Source organism: Tachysurus fulvidraco, chromosome 25 (genome assembly GCF_022655615.1).
Source record: "Tachysurus fulvidraco isolate hzauxx_2018 chromosome 25, HZAU_PFXX_2.0, whole genome shotgun sequence".
Classification (NCBI taxonomy): domain Eukaryota; kingdom Metazoa; phylum Chordata; class Actinopteri; order Siluriformes; family Bagridae; genus Tachysurus; species Tachysurus fulvidraco.
The window spans coordinates 7,811,008-7,836,137 of record NC_062542.1 but is presented as its reverse complement, the minus strand read 5'-3'; the positions used below and the strand labels follow the sequence as shown (position 1 = coordinate 7,836,137).

The following is a 25,130-nucleotide window of genomic DNA, read 5'->3' as shown; positions in this document are numbered from 1 at the left end:
CGCAATAGCATTGTGTAAAGGACTGAAAACCATTCACCCCATGTAACTTCATTCTTTTTTTCATTGTATTCTTTTACTATATTATTTTGTATAGTAGTTCATATTTTACTGTATGTATTTTACTGTAAGTATGTCTCTTTTCCACTAGGGGGAGACAGATCTTTTGCATTAGGCATGTTTCAAATGTACTCTTTCCTTCTTCTAACACAGGTCAGTGAATAACTAGCCATAAGACTCAAAACATATTCAATAATGTATTAATGCAGTAAACTTTTATTTCCTTTGGTAAAGGTATTGGAAACCCATTGCTAAGGTGCATGCATGTCTGTGGAACACAAAGAGTAGTCACTAAAAGTGTTAAGCACGAATGATGCTGTAGTAATATGATTGAAAATTCACTAATACATGTGATATTAATGGGTTTATATGGAGCTTCACATACCTGTGTGAGTGCAAATGAAATAGAGATGGTGTGTAAAATGAAGTGTGTTATGTGTTTCGTCTGTAACAAAGATAATGATGTTTAACATTTGTCTTAAAGCAGATTATTTTGGACTTTTGTGGAATACATTGCAACAGCACCACCAGGTGTAAGAAGCCCTACATCAACCCTACCAGGACCAGCTCAGTAGATTGATACACCCAATCAGAGAAAGTCATATCAGGTGATTACAAAAAATAAAACGCCCCCAGTTTTCATGTGCACTGGGACTAATACACTACATAGCCAAAGGTGTATGGACACTAAACCATTACATACATATTATATGGACCTTCCCAAACACAATTATATAGGATGTCTTTGTTTGCTGTAGAATTATAATTTATATATATATATATAAATAAAAATTTAATTATAATTATTTTACCCTTTAACCATATCTTTTGAAAAGAGGTTTCAAAACAACAGGGTTAAATACTGATGAAAAACCACTACTATTTTGTTTTATCTTTTGAATAATTTAGCCTTCTCCATTTGCACAACATTTATACTTGAATTGATTTGTTGTTCTAGTAACAGTTACATAAAATTTGGCTTATTACCTAAAATGAGTTTGATACCCCTGACCAAAGTCATCAGTAAATTGCCAGTTTAATGTTTACTACACACACATTTAGATCTTTTGTGTCTGTCAAGGGTATTTATAGCAACACTCTGTAAAAGGTTTAACAGAATCTAACATCTTTGGGAAGTCCTGGATAAACAAATCCTATCAATGGAGGCCCCACATCACAACTTAGAAGACTTAAAGGATCTGGTGCTAATGTATCAGTGTCAGATAACACAGCACACCTTGTGGAGTCCATGTTTCATTGGATCAGACGTTTCACAAACTGAATTAACATATAAGACTTTGGGGTGTGCTTATCAGGCTGCTGGTCCAACTATATAATACATTATGTCTCTCCCATTTGTTATACTGGTCATTATACACTTTAAAGAGCTGTATGAGATATAAGTAGGGTATAAGAGTCAGACTTGAAAGTTTAGACCTTAGGAATGTTGTTAAAGTACTCATATGAATACATGAATTTTCAGAAATGAATTAATAATGTTAATTACAGAAATTGTGTTAGATACATTTAATACAGACTTCTGCCAAGGAACTGAAAGCAAGTCAATCTTCTGAGCTAAAAGAACACTTAGCTAATTTATATATAACCATTAACCATTTATATACATATGTAATTATATTATAAATTAATTATATATATAAAATTCTGAAAATGTCACACTCTAGTAAAAACATATAAAGCTGTTTAAATTAAATGTATAAATGAATACTGACATTATAGTTACAGCATTAACTAAATGCTTATTGTTTTGAACTTGTAAAACGGAGTCTGATATTCAAGTCATTTACTTCAATCACACATTAAATCTTCAAATGAGCCTTTGTCCACACTTTGTCACATAAGTACAATGTATTAGGATAATAGATATTTTATATTTAGTCTTACATCAAATGCACTTCCAAAGTACAACAACATAAGACGTAACAAACACTTGCAAAAGGACTTATACTCCAGCATATTTTGCAACAGCATACTCAAAATTTTAGTAAACATTAAAATGTGTAGTGAGGATGTGAAGCATCAACACTGATTAAACTTTGCTTTAACAGTTTTCAAGTAGAGAAATCCAACAGACATACACATTTACAAATTATTTTCATAGATCATTGTGTCAGTACTTCATTTAGCAAGTACTCTGTCTGTTATCATGAAATGTTAAATATTATTAAACACATATTAAACATCATAATTCTAAGGCAGAGAATCCTCAATCACTATAAACATTTTAACTCAATTAATACAGTCAACATCAGAAAAGTGGGTTTTGCTGGTAAGACCATACTGTGAAATACATCTTATCTGAATATGTATTCTAATTGAGCCATACACATTAGAGTGCTTTCAATCCTCCTGTGCTACTGCAGTGACCCATTCAAACTGTGATCGCTGGGAAAACTGCGACTCATGTTGGACAGACTGGCCATTAGGGACTTCACTTTATGTGCATAATAGTTCCTCAAGTTCACTGAAGGGACTTCCTTAATGTCCCCACTGAAATCACAGCTCCTCATGGCAATCTCCAACTGTTTCTGCTTTTTATAAAACAATGAAAACTTGTTAAAAATTAGTGTCATGGGCAGCACCACAACCAAGATGCCAGCAAGGATGCAAGCTGAAGCAGTGAGTTTTCCTGCAATAGACCCTGGCACAACATCACCATAGCCCACTGTAGTCATGCTGACCGTTGCCCACCACCAGCAGGCTGGAATAGTAGTCAGTCCATCATTTTCTTCCTTTTCAATGGTGTATGCCATCACAGAGAAGAATGACACCCCCACTGCTAAATAGAGCAGTAGCAGCCCCACCTCCCTGTAGCTGTTTTTCAGTGTAGCTCCAAGTGATCTCAGGCCAGTGGAATGACGTGCCAGCTTTAGGATTCTGAAGATCCGCATCAGCCTCAGGACCTGTGCTATACGTCCCAGGTTCTCTAGTGTGGGGCGCCTCTCAGTCACCAGATCAAGTAGTAGTGTGAGATAAAATGGTAGAACAGACACTAAGTCAATCATATTTAATGGGAGCTTAAAGAAATTGAGTAGGTCTGGTGCAACAACAAACCTGACAACCAATTCAAATGTGAACCAGCCTATTCCAAAATGCTCCACTATCTCAAACCGGGGGTCATCCTGAGGCAGGCCCTCACTGTCCAATGTGGCAAAATCACTCATGCTGTTCATGCACATAGTGGCTATGGAACCCAGCACCACCAGAATAGAGAAAATACTAATGACCCGGCTGGACAGAGAGTAGCCAGGATTGTCCAACATCAACCAAATCTTCCTCCTGATTCTTCCTAGTGGTTGCTTATCAAACTTGGTGGCATCACTATAAAATACTAAAATCTCATCAAAAGAAGAAGAAGTGCTACCCTCATCACTTTTATCCTCCCAGTCCTCCTGGTATGGCTCCATTTTTCTGCAGTGGTAGGTGTTGCTGCAACAGGAGTCAATGAAAAAGTCATTGATCCCCCAATATTCAATTTCCTGGCTAAACGAGAAAATACAGAGTTCTTCCATAACATGCAAGCGGCCTGTGTTGTAGAAATTCAAAACATAGGGGAAAAGTGAAGGATTTCGATCAAAATAGAACTCCCGTTCAGTGTCATCGTAATCATCACACAGTTCCAGGATGGATTCTGTTGACTGGCATCGCACCAAACGCGCAAGACGCGTTTCAGGGAAGCGAGACAATATGCTAGAGAGTAATCTCCTCTTGAAGCCTCCTACATTTATCCGTATGTCACTATTCTCTGTATTAAATACATCAAAATCATTGGGAGTGTGTGCAGTCATGACTTGAAGCTCGCCTTAACAATCACGATTACAATCCTTTCCACAAAAAAGAATGAAGCCTTTGGTGTAAAATGACAAATTAAGCACAAAAATATCACAGCTCTGTTCTGGTAGGATCAAATTTTCTCTCCTATTTGGAGTTTAGAGTTGTGAAACTCATTAAAAAGCTGCGCGTTTCTATTGTTTCACTCACCAAAAAAAACTGCCTGGGTGTTTTAAGACATCAGCCAATGTCTTAGAGCTTAAAATGCTTTCAAATGGTATAACGCACGTCATTGTCCCAAGTGGTTAAATGATCGATTCACTCACTGTGTTAAACGATCCTTGCTTCGACTGTAGAAAATCGAGTGATTGTAATAACATGAGTCATGAGTTGAGATTTGGGGATGACTGAGCACCTCCCAGACCCTTCGCTTTACGCCCTCCAGACGAATCGATGTCTGTGCGGTTTGTATGAGACTGAAGGGGTTCCTTCCCGCAGCACAGTCTCCGAAAACCACACCGTTTCCCTTTATGGCACAAAAGAATACAAGAGCCACCAGAGATGTTATATTTCCTACTCTTTGTCTATGATGAAGGAAGATTGCTCACGCATGCCATGTTGCTCTTCAGAATGGGGGCAGATCCATTAAACCGCTCCAGGGGTGCGCAAGACACTGCTGCTAGTGCGCCATGGCGACATCAACGGGAAAAATACCGTTCATTCGTGCCATTGGAAAAATGTTATTCTACAGCGCGATATCTCTCTCTCTCTCTCTCTCTCTCTCTCTCTCTCTCTCTCTCTCTCTCTCTCTCTCTCTCTCTCTCTCTCTTTGTCTGTCTCTCTCTCTGTCTCTGTCTCTGTCTCTCTATCTCATGGCGACTTAAGGGGCGGTGGGCGGGTGACAGTTCATCAGCAATAACCCAGTTAGCCATAACTTAGTTGTTATTTGTTTGACGTCATATCGAAAAGCGTTCATTTGTGTACATATAAATAACATTCAATCGGTCATACGTGATATACTCTCGTCGTTCACTTTAATAGGAACACCTGTATGTACCCATGTGGAAGCAGCACAATGCATGAATTCATGTACATACAGGTCTAAAGTTTCTCCTCATGTTCACATCAAACATCAGAATAATGAAAAACGTGAATTTGACCACAGTGTGGTTGATGGTGGGCACAGGATAGCAGAAACATGGCAGTTTAATATTGGAAAAACACTAAGCACAGATTTAAGTCATTGCCTGTCAGTTTGGTTGAGCCTATGCCCGGAGTACCTTCATATTCTTTGCTTACGGGGGTGTAAACCAGTGTTGAACCTAATGTGCTCCTCCTTTTGTGGAGCATGAACACACATGATAAGATGCAGTAACTATGGAGGCAAAATCAAATCAGCCCTAACTCACACTCAGACAACCAGTGACAGTCACGTCCATTGATTGACTGCTTCAGTTTCATGTCTGAACATTCCACAAGCTGTTATGTAACGGACACATCCAAATGTGAACATGAACAGAACAGGTCATTTTCTCTATTATATTTTTGAACAAAACTAATTCGCAAATATTATTTTGTACAGATATTGCAATTGCAACTATGTTGTCCAATCAAAGTAAAAATTACACAGAGGTACAAAAAGACAAAGGACAAAATCATTTTCAGTCAGTCAGTTTCAATCAATCAGTTATTTTGGTTGAACAAAACTGTTATATATTTTCTGTTTACCATGTTTTAAATTTAAAGGAAATACAGTATGAACCCCAGTATGAGGAAATTAGTCTTTAGAAATCATTGGAAATGCAAGGTGTATACCAGCAACATAGGTGCATTCTTGTAAATGTAATTAATCAGTCTAACAATATCTGTTACATATAATTTTATTACATAAAAAGAAACATATTTTTATGTTTAGAAATAATCTAGAAATTAAAATGACCAACTTTAAAATGTAAAATGTATAATCAATATAGTTAAGTTATAATGAGAACAGTAATAATCTTAAGTGAGTGATTTCTGTTTTTAATTGTTTGGTTTTTATATTATTAAATTAATAACTACAACAAGGTAATTCAATGTCCAGTAATATAGCATTTATTAAAATACATAGAAAATAATAAACTCTCTTAACACTAAACTATCAACCCAATTCTAAAAAGGTACATACAAAGAAGAGTTACATGTTTATGTGACATGTGTGTGTATGAGGGCAATAGTTAGAGGGAACGAGAGAGCTGTATATCTGTGAGTGTGGATGCACACTCTTGCTTTAAGCTTGCTAGTCAGTGTGCATGCAGAAGCTAAAATTATAACAATTTTAATTTCCCATGAACCATGTGAGATACAATAAATAATAGTATGAGATTGACTTTAAATGACTTGGTGGATAGCCAGTAATAGAAGCTATAAAATAATTTTCAATGGTAAAATAAGTTAAAGTACAATAACATTAAAAGGAGTAACAATACAGAGTTGGATTAAGTGACTATGTTAGCAAACACAGACTGAGATCATGTGCAGTGATTAGAAAGAAGTCAAAGAGAACCGAAAGGAGATTTGTGGAGTACAGTAAGCACACTTTACAGGCCTGAGTAGCTACTGGTACTGTTCTACTGTAGTGAAGAATTTTGCACTGAATTTCACACTGTCACCTCACACTGTGGAACTGTTACATTGTTTGCACTTTGTTTTTGTGTAATAAACTCACCCTGCACTTGTATCCTACCTCTGAAGCCATGAAAACAACAAGTAGCTTAGCAACAAGCTTGCTAGCTAAATTATGTTGGTAATAGAGATTAGTATTGCCAATTTTATAGATTTAACCAAGTACATTATTTGTATATTGACTGAACTAAAACAAAACAATTCTATAATCTAATAAAACAGTGGAGGAGGGGCAACTGATGCTGTTCACAGTGTGTACATCCATATGTTAGTTTGACTTCACTCTATAAATGGGTATGGACCTGGAAATTGACATTGATGGGGCATTTAGGGGGGCTTTACCAGTTCATTCAACTTTGTAATTCATAAGTGGTCTGACCAACCCATGAAGATGAAGGCACAGGAACTTGCACAGGGAAGCGTGTACACTCGTCTTATGCACTGCTGGTTGCTATTAAATTATTTTAATAAAAGTGCACTTCCTGCCTGTGGATTCATCCCTTATCCAGACATCCCTTTCTTTCTATTCTCTCCTCTCACCTCCCCCAGTTTCAGCTCTCCAGAAGTGAGATGCCAGGTCCCCCAAACTGACACCTGAAATCCAGTTTTCCCCAGCTGATCCTCCATTTCATCCCCAACTTACATACATTTCCCTGTGCTCTCTCTAGGTCCACTTCCCAGGAGGGACATAAGGGGCACTGCAGCCTGAAATGCAGCATCAAAAGAAATTGGTAAGTTGCCTCTGGACACAAGGTCTGCATAACTGTTCCATAGCAATCTCAGTAGAGTATAACTAGGTGTTTGGAAAAGGTAGTGACCAACAGTTGGTCAACAACCACAAATTTGTTGAAATTGAACAAGAGGTCTTACAGGAAAGGTGTTGTAATGTAGTGTGTGTGTGTGTGTGTGTGTGTGTGTGTGTGTGTGTGTGTGTGTGTGTGTGTGTGTGTGTGTGTGTGTGTGTGTGTGTGTGTGTGTGTGTGCCTTTTAGGGAGTACACAATAAAACTGTTAGGTCATACTACATGAATAAGTTTTCACTTGTGTCACAGTGTCACTGTTTATCTCTGTTTATTCAACCTTTTTCTACACAATCTTTTGTATGCATAGAAAATTATTATATGCAGGCTTTCAAAAATGAGCCCCAACTGATCACTGTGGTTTAATTTTTCAAAGAGTGAATGTTCCAACATCATCAATAACCATGCAATCATTCTTAATACTACAATAGTTTATTTCAACATAAAAAAAATTAATAAATAAACTCCCTTATAAACTATTAGAGGAAATCTGTTAATATAGATTATTCTGAATTAAAGTGACCCCTCTATACAATTGCATTTTTATTATATTACAAATAACTTTCAGCTTGTCCGAATCAGAACTGTCTGTCAGAGTAAGAGTGCTGATCCAGTCTGCTCTATAGTTATTTTGAAAAATCAGATATATAAGGACAACCGATTCTCTTCCTTGCTTCTTTATGAAGCTAAATACATGAGGATATGGCCCACATGCAGTATTGAGACAGTTACCACACTAGGGGTCTCTGTCTCACACATACACACTTCACTATGCTTATTAGTCCATTAGATGGTGATCTAAGAGTCATCCTGCTGCATTCCACTGTTGCACCCAAGTTTGGAAGCCAGACCTCCATACTTATTGTCCTTTGTCTCTGGCTGCATGTTAGCAGTGCTCTTCTTACCTGTGAAACACAGGACTTTGTTACTGCCGAGCACTTAAGTAACACTGTAGCTAAATACAATTTTTCTATTCACATACCTGAGATTTGACCCATAGAGATTAAAACACTGTCCATTTTGATTTTAGGTCGTGTTCTAGCAATCAGGAATACTCCAGTAAATGCTAACAAGCACCTAATAATGATCAAGAACAACATCAATAATCAATAAACAGGAGTATCCTGTGCATAGACAGTGCACAAAAAAGTGTATTCATGCACTATAATTTTTAATTCAGTACTTACCCAAGCACAAACATGATGATGTATATCAACGATAAACCATAAAACTCTTCATAAAATAAAATCCCTAAAAAAATATAAATGTATATCAGTTGGGAGTGCCTTTTAACAAATAATTTCACATCATCACGTAATTACATTTGCTATATAAAATCAGATGGCCCTCTGTGTACAAATTTGGGAAGAGAATGAATTTGGGGAGTGTTTCATTTTAAAATAAAGATGATTGTTATGTCTGGTGTCATGGATCAAAGAGTCATATGGTGTTTTCATCCATGGTTCTTTTCAGTGTTCGATCTGGACTCAGATCAATGACTCAACATCATGCATATGTGAACATATTAAATTAACCCCTCAAAAATGACAGCAATAATAATAATAATAATAATAATAATAATAATAATAATAATAATAATAATAATAATATGATAGCATAACATGCATGAAATAATAAGTAGCTCTACTTCACAAAGCACGGATTTGATGGTTAAGTATAGAAAAAAACTTGTTCTTTCCTTCAGATACTTCTTGTATTTTACATTACTGCAAGTTTAAGGATATCTGATGATTTAAATATAATACTGTAACTTGTACAATATATTTGGCTTCTGCTTCTAGTCTAAAAGCTTATATAGTATAGACAGACTTTGATACAGTGCTGTAGACTAAGCTGTTACTGCATAATTATTTCAACATAAAATTATGTTGATTAATTTAACAATAAATCATGAAGTACCTGCTATTACAGCACTGGCTGTGAAGAAAACAAAATTGATAGGAACAATTTCTGTTGCATCAAACATCTTCATAGCTTCATTGAGAAATCTGTAAAGAAATGGTAAATAATGAACACACATTCAATCACATGACTAACACTTTTTGCTATAATTTAGTATTTAATAGATTGGAAAATAAATCAAACTCACTTAATCTGGAAGGCACATGAGACTATCATGATAATAAACATGATGTAGAAGATGGGGTAAGTCAGCTGTAAATGGCTCCCACGAATTGTCTCTGTGATCATTCCAGACACAGCTTTCACCGCGATCACAGTCACAGAGGCTAAAGTAAACAAACATTTTTCCAAAATGCAGTTTATAAATTAATGTTGGGCCCTAGTGGTTTATTGGTGATATGACATGTGCACGATCTTACCTAGCAGAGCCACCAGAAGCATCACAATAACAATGTGTTTCATGTTCCTGCACTTGTACAGGTAGAGCAGGACACAAAATAAAACCACTTCAGAAAACTACAGGAGAGATTACCAGAAAGACAGATTACCAAAAAGCACTGGTGGTAGTAACAATGGCAACAAATATAAAGATTCTGAAACCAAGATCAAACAGAACACTGTGGTTGTAATATTTGCATCTGATGCTATATGGTAAGTTAAAAAGACATACAAAGTAGATGAGGAACTGCACGCTGATGAGGCAGCGCTCCACCATGTTGGCTGTCACATGGGGTGCAGAGTGCGGGGCAAAGGTCACCAGCAGATATGTACCAGTTAGAGCAAGAATACCTCCTATGGACAAGGCAAAGGCACTAGATAGTGTATATGGACACTTGTAGAGCATGAACTTTTGAAGCACACTGAAATTTACATGTATTATATCACAAAATTTTTCTTTCAAATTATTACCTCTGTTAACTATAGTATGAACCATGACAAGAGAGCTTACCCAGTACATCAGACGCTCGTAAAATCTCTTTTAGGAAAACCACAGAGATTACAGCACTGGCTGTCAAAGACGAGAGAGAGAGAGAGAGAGAGAGAGAGAGAGAGAGAGAGAGAGAGAGAGAGAGAGAGAGAGAGAGAGAGAGAGAGAGAGAGAGAGAGAGAGAGAGAGAGAGAGAGAGAGAGAGATTACTAATATTTTAAACATTAAAAGTGGTGGTATGTGAAGAAAAGAATTCCACTGTGCAGTAATGTAAATGTGGCGATAATAAAGGCTTCTGTGCCCCCGTTCTATTCTATTCTATTCTAATCTAAAAGCACACAACCCTGTTCCATGATGAGGCTGAAGTGGCAGCCTCCCAAGCCAGGTTCCAAGCCTTGTTCCAGGCCCTGTTCAAAGTCCATTTTCTTGCTGAGGCCAACCTGATAGCCTTCCAGACCCTGTTTTGAGCCTCCCAGACCCTCTCCCAGTCCAAGCAGAACACACATGACACTGATTTGGTGAATTTCCTGCCTAGGCCAACTTGGCAACCTCCCAAGCAAAGCTGCAAGCAGAGCCTATAAGTGTGTCCTCTGTCACAAACCATGTCACAAGTCGTGTTCACTGTGGAGGCCAACCTGAAGGCCTCCAAGGCCCAGTTCTGAGCTAAGCTCCCTGCCAAGGCCAACTTTTGCCCCTTTTCCACCAAGGCAGTTTGGGTGCTGGTTTGGAGCCAGAGCCTAATTTAAAATCAGTTTGTTCTTTTTTGATACCTAAAGCACCGGCTCTGAACCAGGAAAAGTGGTTCTTAAGTAGCACCAAAGCGTTGCTGGTCTAGACTTAAGAACCGCTTGCCAGTTATTTCTAGTGGCCTCCTTTTGTTCTGAGCCAAGCTCCTTGAAGCCTCCTAGACCCTGTTGCAATCCAACCTCTCTTCAAAGACCAACATGGTGGCCTCTAAGGCCCAGCATAGCACTCTAAGAGGTGATATATACAAGTGGGATTTAGGGAAGGTTTTGATTGACTTTCTGGTGGTAATTTGTATCAGAATGCACGCCTCTACAGGAAGTAAATTCCCTGAGAACCAGGAGTAACCACTTCTGTGCTTTTCCTTGACTGCCTCTTCCAGGCCCGTCTGGCATACCGGAGCTTTGGGCAAATGATCAGGGAGCAAAGCTTTAAACCTGCTTTGGGTATTCCCAATCCCCAGCTATATACCCAGTTATCACTCCCTGTCCAGCCACACACTATCTGCTCCGGACACCTGTCTGCTTTCCCCCATTTTCTTTCCCCTTCCTCCCAGTGTTACCGGAGTCCCCTGTAACAGTATGTTCGCACCAGACCTTCACCCACCCAGTCTGGAGCAGATAGCGACTGGGCAGGCCACAGCATTGGGCAAACATGAGCAGGCCCTGGCCACACCCTTCACTAAGGTTCAGCAAATCTCTGATCAGCTAGGGCAGATCCAGGCTTTGCTGCAGCCCCAAGGCCCCAGCTGTAAACAACCCCACAGGCAATGGCCCTCAGGCCAGCCGCTTGGAGCCAGTTCCCGAGACATTTTTGCCCCCCAAGCAGCCCTATGCGTTTATCATGCAGTGTTTGTTGGTGTTTGAGATGCAACCCTCTCATGCCCCTTTTCCACCGAGGCAGTTCGAGTGCTGGTTCGGAGCCAGAGCCTAATTTAGAACCAGTTCATTCTGTTTCGACCGCCAAAGCACCGGCTCCGAACCAGGAAAAGTGGTTCTTAAGTAGCACCAAAACGTTGCTGGTCTAGACTTAAGAACCGCTTGCGTCAGGAGCTGGGGGCGGGGCTACTGTTAGCGCATTTGATAATGTACCTTAAGTATACTAATGTTTAATATATTTTTACTTTACTCCGATATGATACATTATCAGCACACATGATAGTAGGTTGCTACATGCTAAGGCTAAATTTTTCTGTGTTAACGATAAAATAACGTTATGTACTTTATCGATTACAACCTCCGTTTATACAGATTACATGGAGCTGCACGTACACGTTTTATTCGCCGCATTTGGATGCCAAAGTAGGTTCGCAAAGCCATGAGCATTAACAGTAAAGCAACATCCGCCATTGTTGTTGTGTTTGTGTTTGCCGCTGCTGCGCTAACATTGCTGGGACACGTGACACGTATACAGTGACGTCACACTCGGCGCTGTGATGGCTCTCAAGCCGGTGGAAAAGCAAACCGGTTCTTAGAAGGTTCACCAGTGGAACCAACTTTGAACCAGCACTAGCGCTAGCTCTAAACCAGCACCCGGTTCTTTCCGGTGGAAAAGAGGCAGTTCCCTTCTGAGAAGGCCAAAATTGCCTATATGCCTATTAACAGGCAGGGCACTGGCAGGGCCATCTAGCTGACTACCCTATGTTTGGTTTGTTCATCAATGCTCTGCTAAGCACTTTTGACCACCCTTCTGGGATAGGGGCTTTAACCTCTTCCCCACTATGCATACGCCAGGACACACGCTCAGTAGCCAGACATACCATTGATTTCCAAACTGTTGTGGCCAGCTTTGTCTGGAAAGATGGGCTTGGCCTTTCGGAAGAGATAAAGAAGAAGCTAGCAGCTCACAATCCTCCTCGGTACATGGAGGCCCTGTACCACAGGGACACTATATGCATAGATAATCACCTTTGTGAGCACTGAACCGAGTGACAGGTGAACAGGCAGCCCCAGCAAGAACACAATTCTGCTTATGCATGTCCTGAAAACCTGGGGGTTCAAGAGGCTCCCTCAGAAGCCATGCGGATTAATCCCGTGGCTTAAAGCCTCCAGCTCCCCCAGTCCAAGAAGATCAACCACACATTCCATGTCTACAGACTGAAGCTGGTCCTCTAAAGCCGCCTAGCTCCCCCTGTTGACCAGGCCCCACCTCCACCCTGTCTCGTCTACGGAGCCCCAGCCTTGTCAGTCAGGCGGATTCTAGACTCCCGACATCGTAGAAAGGGCATTTAGTACTTGGTTGATTGGGAGGGCTATGGTCCAGAGGAAACACATCCCTGGACTTGGAGCTGGTTAGGGCCTTTCGGAGATCCAGAGCAGCAAATGTTGGAATATACCAGAGTCGCTCCATAACAGCGTTTGATCAAACTAGCTGAAACTAAAATAACAAATGGATTCTACTGAAGCATATACAATCATCTCATAGCTCATGTTAAAGCAGTTAAAAAAAATCATTAATTAATACTATAAGAAATGCATATATGTATTCCACATTTTTTGCAATTGCCCATGTTGGTTGTTGAAAACCCTATCCATATAAAATTTAGTTTAAGTTAATTTGAAGGTTATAAAAGCAGCTTGAAAAAGAAGGAGCAAAATGGTAAAGTTTGGCACATGTGCTTGGCACAAGGCCAACAATTCTGCAGTCATTTCATTGTTATTAGCTGAGAAGGTCTTACCAACGACAGACACACAGCCGAGAGGAGCAATGAGGGAAGCTGGTGCAAATCCATATGCAGCAAAGTTGCCAAGTTCACCAAGCCCCATGAGCAGGATTCCATACCACCACAGTCGACTAGTGTAGTATGGCTTGGTGCCTAGCTGGGACTGGCGTGTGTGGGTGTACTTCTATACACAGAGCAGTAGTTAGCAATCATGTCCTAGCAGTTATCTGCTATAACCTAGAAAGTCATACACATACAAGCCACACTTACCTGGATATTCAATGAAATGCTGATAAGAAGATTGCCACATATTGAAATGATAATCCCTAGGATATATATCTAGAAATATACAACACATGAATCGATTAGACTGACCCTGCATTCACACAAGCAGGTGACAATTCATGACACAGAAATGCAATTCTGGCAATAGCTACATGATTCTTTAAAATGTTTTCATATTTAATAGTGAATATAAATTTCAAGTGAGCAGAAAACATTAATAATTAATATGAATAATTTATCCAAATACAGATCACTAAGCACTATGTTCAGCCACAGAGCGAGTAAATTATGTCAATTAGTATTAGTAAGTGTGCTCATTATGCTTTGAGCAAGCAATTGTACAAAATTAGTACACTCATAGAAAATTGTGTTTGTGTGCTTGTACAACATTACAAGCAGTCAGTAACCAGCTGAGTGAAAAAATGTTGTAAAGTTGTGTAAAGTGGCAGGGCTCTCAAGTTTTGAAGACAGGCAAGCGTGACTTGTGTGTCTTCCATATCCTAGCTTCATCATGCTTATCAGTCATGTACCAAGACCCTGAGCTGACGCTAGTGTATAATCTATTATATAGAGGAGAATATTAGAGTACAACTAGAGTGGTTTAAAAAGCAGTACATTTTGAAGAAAAGAGCAAGCGGTAACTCTGGCAGATATAATAGAATAATTAAAACTAATTACCACCATTGCAGAGCTCGAATAATGGGAAAATATAACTTTCCTGTAAAGTCTTTATGATCTGAAGATTAAATACCATAGCCTATGACAGAATTAAAAAACACAGAGCCTATGACAGAAAAAACACACCAAAAATAACATTGTCATAGACTGTTGGCGATTTTTCATTTGCTATGCAAAGCCAAGAGCGGAGAAGGAAAGAATGAATCCATGCTTAAAATGAAAGCAAAGATGCAAACAGAGCACCATAGAAGAATGCCAGCAGCTACCCTCTGGTTTCCCTTTCCTTTGAACAGCCATTTGAAAAGGCAAGAGAACAAATCCACCAAATGCAGCTAAATGTCACACAAGCTCAGGATCAGATACCAATACAAAACAGGAGACAACTTATGAGTCAATTTTTATTCATGATTTGACCTTTTATATTCATGAAATCCACCTACATAGTGAACAAGAGATCTGAATCTTTTTTTAAAGGCCATTATTATCTGGTATAATCTCAATTGAATTGCCATCTTCATCCTTCTGATCACTTAATGAAAATAAACGCAATTATTTTATCAAACATTTTTATTTTTTCCCCAGATTTCACTTTTACACTATGTAGGGATGTCAGAAGGCCCTCTCTACTAACCTCATGTCAAGACATGACACTACCAAAAATAAAAATGTAGACTGATAGTGAAGGAGCTTCTGTAAAACTCACACTAAAGGTCATGGTTAAAAACTTCCTAAACTCCTGAGTATATTTCATCTGGTTGAAATTGTTTTAGTTCCTTTACTGTTGTTGATTGTGTTAGTTAAATGAGAGTTTAATGGCAAAATATTTCAGTCATGTTGATGGAGCTGAAGTCAGCATTAGATGCTCTGTACAGTCTGGTTATAGTTTGGCTAGATATTGTTTGAGAGGAAGCTTAAGCAAGAGATTTATTACAGACTTGCAGTTAGATAAATTGAAATTTATGTCTGTAATTAGTAAATGCTTTTTTCATTGGATTAGCTGTTGTGGTTTTGATTAGGTTTACAGAATATAGGGTATTTATCTGACTGGACACAGCTGTTTGATGTGTCGTTTAAGTTGTGACTCAAGTTTACCTCCATGGTGACAATTCAGGTGTAGCTCCCAAGATGCATAAGAAGATAATGAACCTTTCTTTACACACTGTGTTGTAAATGAAAGTAACAGTGAACATATATTGGGGAGAACATCAGCAATGCATCTGTGAGTGCTTTCGTATGAGTCATGGTTGTAATTAATATTAGATTAGATAGAGTTTAAGGACTGAATCGAAAACTGTTAAACTTCACAGCACACTTCACATCAATTGACTATTTACGTTCATGTTCATACCAAATTAGACTTAGCAGAGTTATTGTTAATGTAAAAAAATAAGAATAAATAATAAAAACACTACCTTAAAGGACGCTTTTTCTTTGCTTCAGGATGCATACAGTTTTGCTGGTGGGACCGTGCTAGAGGTCTTCAACAGAGTGAAATGCATGTGTGTACAAACTGAGTCTTTGTGCATGAACAGACAATAGAGATCTGTGCTTCTGTAGGACTTGAGGTTAAGGAACGTTGGGGGGAGGTGGGGGGTGGTTTCAACACTGCTGCGTGAAATGAAGCTGTTGGATGGGGGGTTGGACATTAACTTCCATGACACTGGAGCTATTATTTCAGTGCCTCATCCTGTGCCTACCACAACTATGCTTATTGTGTGCGTGTTTGTGTTTAGTAATGTATAATTCAATGAATTAATAGAAATCTATACATCATACCAAACAGGAGTGAGGGCATATGTCAGCAGTAGTGTGGTAGATTGTGACCAAGCTGTCTGAAAGATCTCATTTAAGGGTTTCCAAGAAAGGAGCTTTGTAAAAATGAACATCCAGCTGGTGCTATAATTTAAAAAACATACATTTCTAACTTTAAAACAACTGAAAATCAAGTTTACATTGTACAAAAAACTGTTTTATTTTATAGTCTTTGAGACTGAGGAGGGTTTATCTCTAATCTACAAAGTAAATTGATTGCTAAATTGCCAATTGGCATATCTCAAGAATACATTAACAGATCTACATTAAACTTTATATATATTTAACAAACAAGATTTGACATATTTGCAACAACTTGATACCCTTCCTTTAAATTTGACATCATTTTTTTCTAAGCAAACCTAAACTTACATTTACCGTATCTTACCGTACCGTATGATATTTTTAAATAATATATTTAAAAACATGTTACCATCTTTAAACATCTTGTGTCATCTTTGAACCTAAAATCTTTGCATCACTGTCATCTTTTTATTTAAAGCAATAAATGTTGAAATATTCAGTATGTCTAGGACAGTTTCTATTTTCTCCGAGCTGAAGTCAAAGCCATAGTCACCGCAATTGAAAAAAAGAGATTCAAGTAAAATATTTAGGCCTTTGTAGTTAGAGGCATTTAATCATGTAAAAATTGATATGAGAACATACCGGACAAATGAGCAAAGGACAACTATTTTTTTTTATTATTATTTACCACACAGCTTTTTTTTAATTATGGAATCGATCCAATATTATATCTTTTTTCTTCCAATTGAACACGGGATTAAAGTTGTGTAAATAGTCTTCAGAACAAGAAGCTCAATTGTAAATTTTTAATAGCCTTTTTTTTAAAGCAGAAATGAAAGCTATACAAAGTTTTTTTATTATTATTATTATTATTATTATTATTATTATTATTATTATTATTATTATTATTATTATATTTCTTTATTTCTTTATTTCTTTATTTATATTTTTTTAATGAATATTATTATGGTGTAAGTGATCCCTCATTTCATTTTGTATTCATCAATGTCATATAAACTTTAGAAACGTATGGGCTTTAAGCCTAAACAGCCAAAAAAAAATCTGCAAGAATTTGTTTTATGTAAAAGAGTTAGATTATGTACACATACCAGTCAATAAGCACCGAGTCACATACTTTCATTAATTTATGCTACCCATAATATCATTAAAATATCAAAATTGTGATGTAATAAAATCTAACAAAAATATCTATGTCTTATCTAAGTATGATCTGATTTTAGCCTCAAACAGCCTATGATCTCACAGTCTATGTGCGTATAAGTGGTCCTGGTAAACTTAAAATGTACACACAGGGATAGTAAAGATTGAAAAATGATGAAGGTTTTTATGTGAGGTTGTGTTTTTCTTTCAAAATATTTTCTTAATAATTTTTTTACTTCAAAAATTCTTGAACGCATTGTCTATAACCAACAGTCTCTCTATCTCTCATAGTACCACCTCTGTGAGAGGTAGACAGAAAGGAGTGACATCTGCTCCACACAGACTCTCCACTGGTGTCCCACAGGGCTCAGTACTTGATCCTCTTCTTTTCTCGCTGTATACTCACTCTCTTGGTAAAGTTATTTCCACTGTTATGCTGATGATACACAACTTATCTTTTCTTTCCCACCCTCAGATGCCACAGCTTCTGTTCAGATCTTAGAATGTCTGGCAGAAATCTCATCATTGATGACGGCTCATCAGTTGAAGCTCAATCCTTGCAAAACTGAACTGCTGATCATCCCAGGTGATTCATCCCCAGGTCATGATCTTTCAATATCCCTGCATAACGATCTGATCTCCCCTTCAGTCACAGCTCACAACCTTGGGGTACCCATGGACACTCAACTGTCCTTTTCCTCTCATTTTGCTAATGTCACATGCTCATGTCTGTTCCTTCTCTACAACTTGTCATTTCAAGACTGGACTACTGCAACACACTGCAAATGATCCAAAATGCAGCTGAATGGCTTGTTATCAGTCATGTTACTAATGCTGAGTTTAAATATGTCATTCCTGCTACACAGCAAATGCTAAATAGCTAAAAGGAGGAAGGCCTTTCCCTTAAAGTTTTGTGGTAGAGAGAGGGATAGAGTTTGATGTTACGGACTACAATGATGACATTTGCAGATCTGTTGCCTTCTTTAACTTCCAGCCAAGGAATACGGTGACATCCAATGAAGCAACTGTAAAGGGACCACTTTACAAAAGGAACATGCATGTTGTATTGCAGAACAATGATGAGGGAATTTTATTTGTGAAGATTCACTTGATTCTTGTTCATGATTTTTCCAATGTTTATTTTGTCACAAACTAATGTCAGTCTTTTTGTCTCATAGATCAGGGAGTTCACTGATTAGCATCACAATATAAAGACTATTTGAGCATAAATCAAGACAGCCAACTAGATTACCATTTTCTGCCTGAATACTCTTTGTGTGGCTTGTCAGGATTAGTTCTCCATCATTCCTTCCCTAATGTCTGGATTAAAAAAAAGTACTGAAAGATGCTGTATTGTTTGTGTTGCAGAATCTATCTCCAGATGTAACCAAGCAACTGGATGAGAAGCTTGTGGACCAATGATTCGAGGATGTAGATGATTCAGTGTATATTAAAAATGACATTTTGAAGTTCTTGCGACCTGTCCAATGCAGAAAACTTCTAAGTGTCTGTTGATTCAGTAAAACACAGGAATTGCAACATTGCATTTCAGTATTGTATATGGTCTAATTCTTAAGGCAGTAAATAATTTATTTCTTTGTATATAATACACAGTGGATTTGCATCTTGTTGAAGTTCTCCCCATGGTCTACCCTGAAACTCTGGTTCACCTCAACCAGTGTCACAGTCATTGCCTGAAAATTTCAAAGATTCCTGGAACATAATGCCACAAATTATTCTAATTCTTGCTGATGAAATAAGAAAGCATGACCCAAACCCCATCAGATCACAATGTGTTCCAAAAACGTTTGCGGACATGATGGGTGATGGGCAGATTGCTGTTGATGTGATTCTACTACTTTATACAACAGACAATAAAATGGTGTAACCTCTGAATGGGATTTCTCTGCACAGGTTTTAGAGTTCTTTTCACAGTTATGTGCAAGTATGTAAAGACAACTAAAGAGAACCAATATAAAACATACTTTAATATATCTTATAATATTATTTATATATTTATTATAAGTATTTTTATTGCCATTTTCAGGTCAATCTATGAGCATCCATAGATTGGATTCTGAGTATGAAAGAGGTCAGGTTGTGTGTGAAGAAGCCCAGTCGATTTTTGTCTCTGGACTTGCAGCGTTGTTTGCCTTCAACGTTGTTTGATCAGAGGTTATATATTATCATATTTGTCAACCATATGTATTAATGCAGAGAGAATAGTGTCACTGACCTTGTGTCTCAACAGCATAGTATAGTATACTGTAAATAACTTTGCACAGTATTTATTTTAAAATGTTCTATGCGAGTGGATCTCAGTCTGAACAATGCGTTGCGTATTTAACATGATCATGTAGTCGTGTATGCACAAGTTGCAAATCACATTCTAGAATTGCAATAAAATTGCAATTAAAAAAAAGCCACTGAGGTTTAAATTTAATTCTGTCATGTGCAATGCATGAAATTATTTTACTCTATTCATTTAAAAATATTTAGTTTTTTCCAAATAAATGTGAGCCAAAAAGCACCTCCTTTTTAAGTTAATGTGGTTTATATTTCCAAACAAAACCCAACAATAAAGTTGTCATTAATAAACAGAGAAAGCTTAACAAAATGGGAAAGTCCATCCACTTTTTATATGAGGACTCTACCAGCCAAGCTCAGATCCCTTTGAAGTCATGAGTAAAAAATGACAGAGTGAAAAACACTCTTCAAAGTCCAGGCAGTGTTGTGGCCACAAGAGGAGAGTTTTTAGCAAAATTTAAAACCCATATCAACGGAAATTGCTGCTTTCGTGTTGTAGTAGTCAAAATGAGGTGAGAACCTCCTTAGCCAAACAGTCGCAACCAAACTAGGCTTAATTAAACACATTGATGAAGACAATATGTTTAATGGCATGGGTACGTTAAAGGGAGACGCAGCAAAAATCACCCTTAAAGAGAGTGCACAATGATACATCATAGCTGCACCTCAGCAGGTCCTACCGCAAAATCAAGGAGTAAATTTTGTCAGCCCATTAGAGTTTTTCGAGCCTATGAAGCCAACAGTCCTTCGTGCAGATGCCAGCAGTTATGGGCTCGGTGGAGTCTTTATGCAGAACCATGATAGATGGTTCAAGCCAATAGCATTCTTCTCGCGCATGCTGACCGACACCGAAAAGAGATATGCTCAGATCGAAAAAGAGTGCCTCGCTGGAGTGAGTGCCTCTGAGCGTTTCTACCAGTACTTGTGTGGCCTAGAGAAGTACAAGCTACTTACAGACCACTAGCCATTGGTAACCCCTATCAATTCAAAAGACCTCAACACCACACCCATACGTTGTCAGCATTTGCTCATCAGGTTAATGAAATTCAATCCAGCTGCTGAATATGTCCCTGGAAAACATCTAATAGTTGCAGATGCCCTCTCTATTCTATAGAATATCAGGTGTGATGTTTTAGAATATCACACCTGATATTTCATCAGATGACCTTGAAGCAGAGTATAAAGCACGTGGCTTTAAAGAAGCACGATACATGGACTCAATGGAAGATTATCTGAGAGTGCAAAAACCAATCATCGAACAGATCAGAGACAAGACGCCAACGGATAGTGAACTCCGTTGCATTCTCAACTACATCCACAATGCATTATAGAGCTGCTGTGTGGTGGCCTGGCATCGCCAGCAACGTGAAAAAGCTTATGTTATCATGTAAACACTGCAATATCCACAGGCCAAACCAAAACAGAGAACCACTGCTCACTACCCTATTACCCAAGTTACCTTGTCAGAAGCTTGCCACTGACCTGTGCAAGCACAAACAGCGCCATTACTTGATTGTGATTGACTACATTTCAAGATGGTTTGAACTGTACTGGAACTGGAAGTGGAACTGCCAAATACAAATTTATACAGCCATACAGAATCTAAAAAGCAACTTTACACATTTTGGAACACCAGAGGAGTTAATGACCGATAACTAAAATCGAACCCTAGGTATGTTAGTTGAGCTGATGGACTTTAAGGGCAGAATTAAATTTTTTTTAATGATGTTGTTTGAATAACAATAGTTAGCAAAAGACAATATAACGAGGGTTAATGCTGTTGTTATGTACACCTGTACTAAAAAAGAGGGGACGATGTCATGTGAAAAGGAATTGTTTGAATTGACTTGATCGGCTACTACGGATGCGTGATGTGAATGCCGTTGTTTGGGGATGAGTCCCACGTGTGTTTAATAAAAAGGTTATGCGTTGTTCAACTAAGTGCTGGCTGATTTGTGTTGTTAATTTCGGTGAAAAACGCCACACTTTACACTAAAATTAAGGTTTTATATAGTTACATTTTTAATTATGTGGATACATAAATATTTAACAGTTTATTTCACTGGAATATTGTTAAAATGAGATTCCTTACATTCATAAAGTGGCAATAATTCACACTTGGCAATATTTAAGTTAAGACCAGAAGCACTAAAGAAAAACTTTAAATTCAGCACATGGGCCAGCTGAGTTTTAAAAATTATGTAGCATCATCAGCCAGTTGGGCGATCTTAGATTTCAACAAAAGAAACTGAAAATTCTAAATCAAGCTTTAATTTGGCTTATTTATTGGTTGTTTAAAACAATGAATTAAACCCTTAATGGAGGGGCGCTGTGTCATGTACTATATCTGTGTCCCTAAGGCAGGAAAAAGCTAGACTTTCATCCAAGTGAAGTCCTGGTTTGGAAAATGTAATCCATCGTATTATTCAGTACAGCGGAATGTGCTTGGACATACAACAGGAACAATGTATTAAAAATATAGTATTTGTTTGAACTAAAGCTGTTCATGTTCATTTCAGATAAAGTCATAAATCGGTCTCATTAAAAACTCAATTCTAGAAAGGTTCTTTATAAGAAGTCCACTTGGACTAAGTACCCATTCAGTCATAGAACTATGACGTATGATGCTGCAAATTGAACCATTAGTTTTTTTTTGTCTTGGATCATTCTGCAAACATATATTTATTTGTTTGTTTGTTGTCTCCTTGTCTGCCTTAATTGCCCATCAAAATAATCTTGTCAGCAGAATGATTGTTCTCTGATTTATATTGACTTTGTTTTTATTCACTTATGTTAGTGCCCCCTTATGATTAATTATTATTTGTTGTAGTCCTAGTTTTTAAATCAATTGTGATGAAAGTGTCTTCTATTTGAATAATATCTTAAGGATTTTTTTTTTTACTTTTTTAACATTTTCAGATTTTTATAGAAATTTTACTTGAATGAATATGTATACAATAAATATGAACCACTTAACAATAAACGTGTCTTCAAAGGCTGTTTGACTGTAAAGCACATTTTACAGATGGTAAGCCAGACTCTGCCCAAACTCTTTTGCTATCTTGGAAGCAACTTATTTTACCACCTTAGCCGCTTTCACCATTAAAGTATACAGCATGTCACCCGTTTACATCTTCACCCGTTTTGGACCTCCGCTGAGATGAGGCCGACTCAGTGAATCCTGAGGCATCTAGAGATCTCCCAGCTCCAGTCAGACCTAAAGAGATGTGAACTCCATGTGATCTTTTCATCTATACAACATTTGTTTGACTGTATATTTATAATCACACCCTCCAGGGTCACCCATATGAGGATGGGTTCCACTTTGAATCTGGTTCCTCTCAAGGTTTCTTCCTTACCGTCCAAGAGAGTTTTTCCTTGCCACTGCTGCCCGAGTCACCTCAGACTTGCTCATTGGGGATAAATACATACACATTGTGAACTAAATATATCTAATATTAATTTTGAATTTTGTATTCTGTTAACCTTTATATTATTCTTTATATTAACCTTTTGTTCTATGTTTATGTTTTGTAAAGCTACTTTGAGACAATGTCAATTGTAAAAAGCGCTATACAAATAAACTTGAATTGAATTGAAATTTGAAGCACCAAAAATAAATTAAAAGCAGAGAGAGTGAACCAATTTGTCTTCCTAGTTCACAATTTGTAATGAAGCCCATGTAGGTTGAATATTTCAGTTTGAGAATTATTTTTGTAACATGTTAGTTATTATTTGTTAAAACAGATTATTTCATATTGATGTTTGGATGTTCTATTTAAAACTTGGTTTGTTTATTACAAGTTTATTTTTACTGAGATTTAGAGGTTTGTATTTTATTACATCTTACAGATCTACAGTACCTCAGATTTTGTGTTGATTGTTCTACATTTACATTGCAATGTAATTTTTCTAAAATTTTATTTATTAAGTATTAATTATAAGAGTTTATTTAACACATATTTAATCTTCATGTAAGATATAATAAATATATTTGTTTAATTATTTAGTTTTAATAATGGTTTAAAATGTCTTTTCAGCTGTCTCAAGTCCCTCCTTCTAACCGGTTCTAAGGCCTCCAGCTCTTCTATCATCACCTGCATGGTAGTCATCTTACATTCCTCTACATTCCTTTTAACCCTTTCCTTCATCAGCGTGTTGATCACTTCTGTCAACCGAGCTTCTCTGGCTTTACTGTCTCTCAGTTGGACCTCAAGTCTCTCTATCTCTTTCTCCAAGTATTGTCTTCTCTTGATGTTCTTCCTCTGTTGGAGCTTCTGGAACCAGCCAACTTTCTTGAGCCCCTCCATCATCTTGGCATCCATAGTCCTTGCTTTCTGCTTAAGTTCCTCAATCTGGAACATCAAGCTGTCTTTATCAGCCTCAAATCTTCTGCTCATGTCATCTATTTCAGAATCAGAATCAGATTTATTGGCCAAGTGTGTTGACACACAAGGAATTTGGTTCCAGCAGTTTTTGACTCTCAAATGTACAGAGAAAAATAACACTATACTATACAAGAAAACAATTCAGACGATTAGATACAATATAGACAGAATGAGTATAAAATATGAATATAGAATGAATAAAATATACAAAATATGAATAAAGAATATGAACGATCAGGTATGTACATAAAGTGGAGTGCAAATAACAATATTGTGCAATATTTGATCAGGGTGATTGCCTGGGGAAAGAAACTGTCCTTGTGTCTGGCAATTTTAGTAAGCAAAGTTCTGTAGCGAAGGGGTTCGAAGGGTCAGTAGTGATTTTCCCTGCCCGGTTTCTGGTTCTTGTGTCGTAGAGTGGGCAGGGGGGGGCAATTATTTTTTCTGCTGTTCTAACCGTGCGTTGCAGTCTTTTTCTGTCCTGTTTTGTTGCTGCACAAAACCAGATGGTGATGGATGTGCACAGGACAGATTCTCTGACTAAAGTGTAGAACACCATCAACAGCTCCTGTGGCAGATCGTACATAGTTCCTCAATTGGCATAGAAAGTACATACTCTGCTGGGCCTTTTTCATTATAGAGTTTATGTTGCACTCCCATTTCAGGTCTTTGGAAATGGTAGTGCCCAGGAACCTGAATGCCTCCACAGATGACACCGGGCTGTTAGATATTGTGATGGGGAGTAGTGTTCAGGGGTCTTTCCTAAAGTCTACTATCATCTCCACAGTTTTGATGGTGTTAAGCTCCAGACTATTCTGACTGCACCCTTGCAGCAGCCGCTTTACCTCCTGCCAGTATGCAGATTCATTGCCATCTTGGATGAGACCAATGAGCGTAGTATCATCT

At 37.7% G+C, this 25,130-nt stretch overlaps 2 protein-coding genes across 3 annotated transcripts; both read right to left on the bottom strand.

Annotated features, from left to right (window-relative positions):
• Positions 1-919: 919 nt before the first annotated feature.
• Positions 920-4,652, bottom strand: LOC113661643 (potassium voltage-gated channel subfamily S member 2). The gene has a single exon (XM_027176020.2). It carries the CDS (start codon positions 3,864-3,866, stop codon positions 2,433-2,435), a length of 1,434 nt encoding a protein of 477 aa, XP_027031821.1. The 5' UTR covers positions 3,867-4,652; the 3' UTR covers positions 920-2,432.
• A 1,369-nt stretch (positions 4,653-6,021) lies between these two features.
• On the bottom strand, positions 6,022-16,085 carry LOC113657897 (NIPA-like protein 2). 2 transcript variants are annotated; one of them, XM_027170060.2, is made up of 12 exons: positions 15,945-16,085; positions 15,625-15,691; positions 13,840-13,908; positions 13,585-13,753; positions 10,185-10,244; positions 9,906-10,027; positions 9,655-9,751; positions 9,423-9,561; positions 9,233-9,321; positions 8,500-8,563; positions 8,295-8,389; positions 6,023-8,217 (listed from the first exon to the last, which is right to left on the bottom strand). In XM_027170060.2, the coding sequence occupies exons 2-12, from the start codon at positions 15,628-15,630 to the stop codon at positions 8,111-8,113; spliced, it is 1,017 nt and encodes a 338-aa protein (XP_027025861.1). In that variant the 5' UTR covers positions 15,631-15,691; positions 15,945-16,085; the 3' UTR covers positions 6,023-8,110. The 2 variants fall into 2 exon arrangements, with proteins under 2 accessions (XP_047664367.1, XP_027025861.1); XM_047808411.1 differs by lacking the exon at positions 15,625-15,691 and having other exon boundaries at positions 6,022-8,217; positions 15,945-16,052.
• Between the last annotated feature and the right edge of the window lie 9,045 nt (positions 16,086-25,130).

Coding starts and splice junctions, on each gene's coding strand:
- LOC113661643 (XM_027176020.2), bottom strand. CDS start 3,866: ATGACTGCACACACTCCCAATGATTTTGATGTATTTAATACAGAGAAT.
- LOC113657897 (XM_027170060.2), bottom strand. Junction 10,245..13,584: donor CGGCTGTGTGTCTGTCGTTG/GTAAGACCTTCT, acceptor CGTCTTTGACAG/CCAGTGCTGTAATCTCTGTG. Junction 9,322..9,422: donor TCATGTGCCTTCCAGATTAA/GTGAGTTTGATT, acceptor ATTTCTTTACAG/ATTTCTCAATGAAGCTATGA.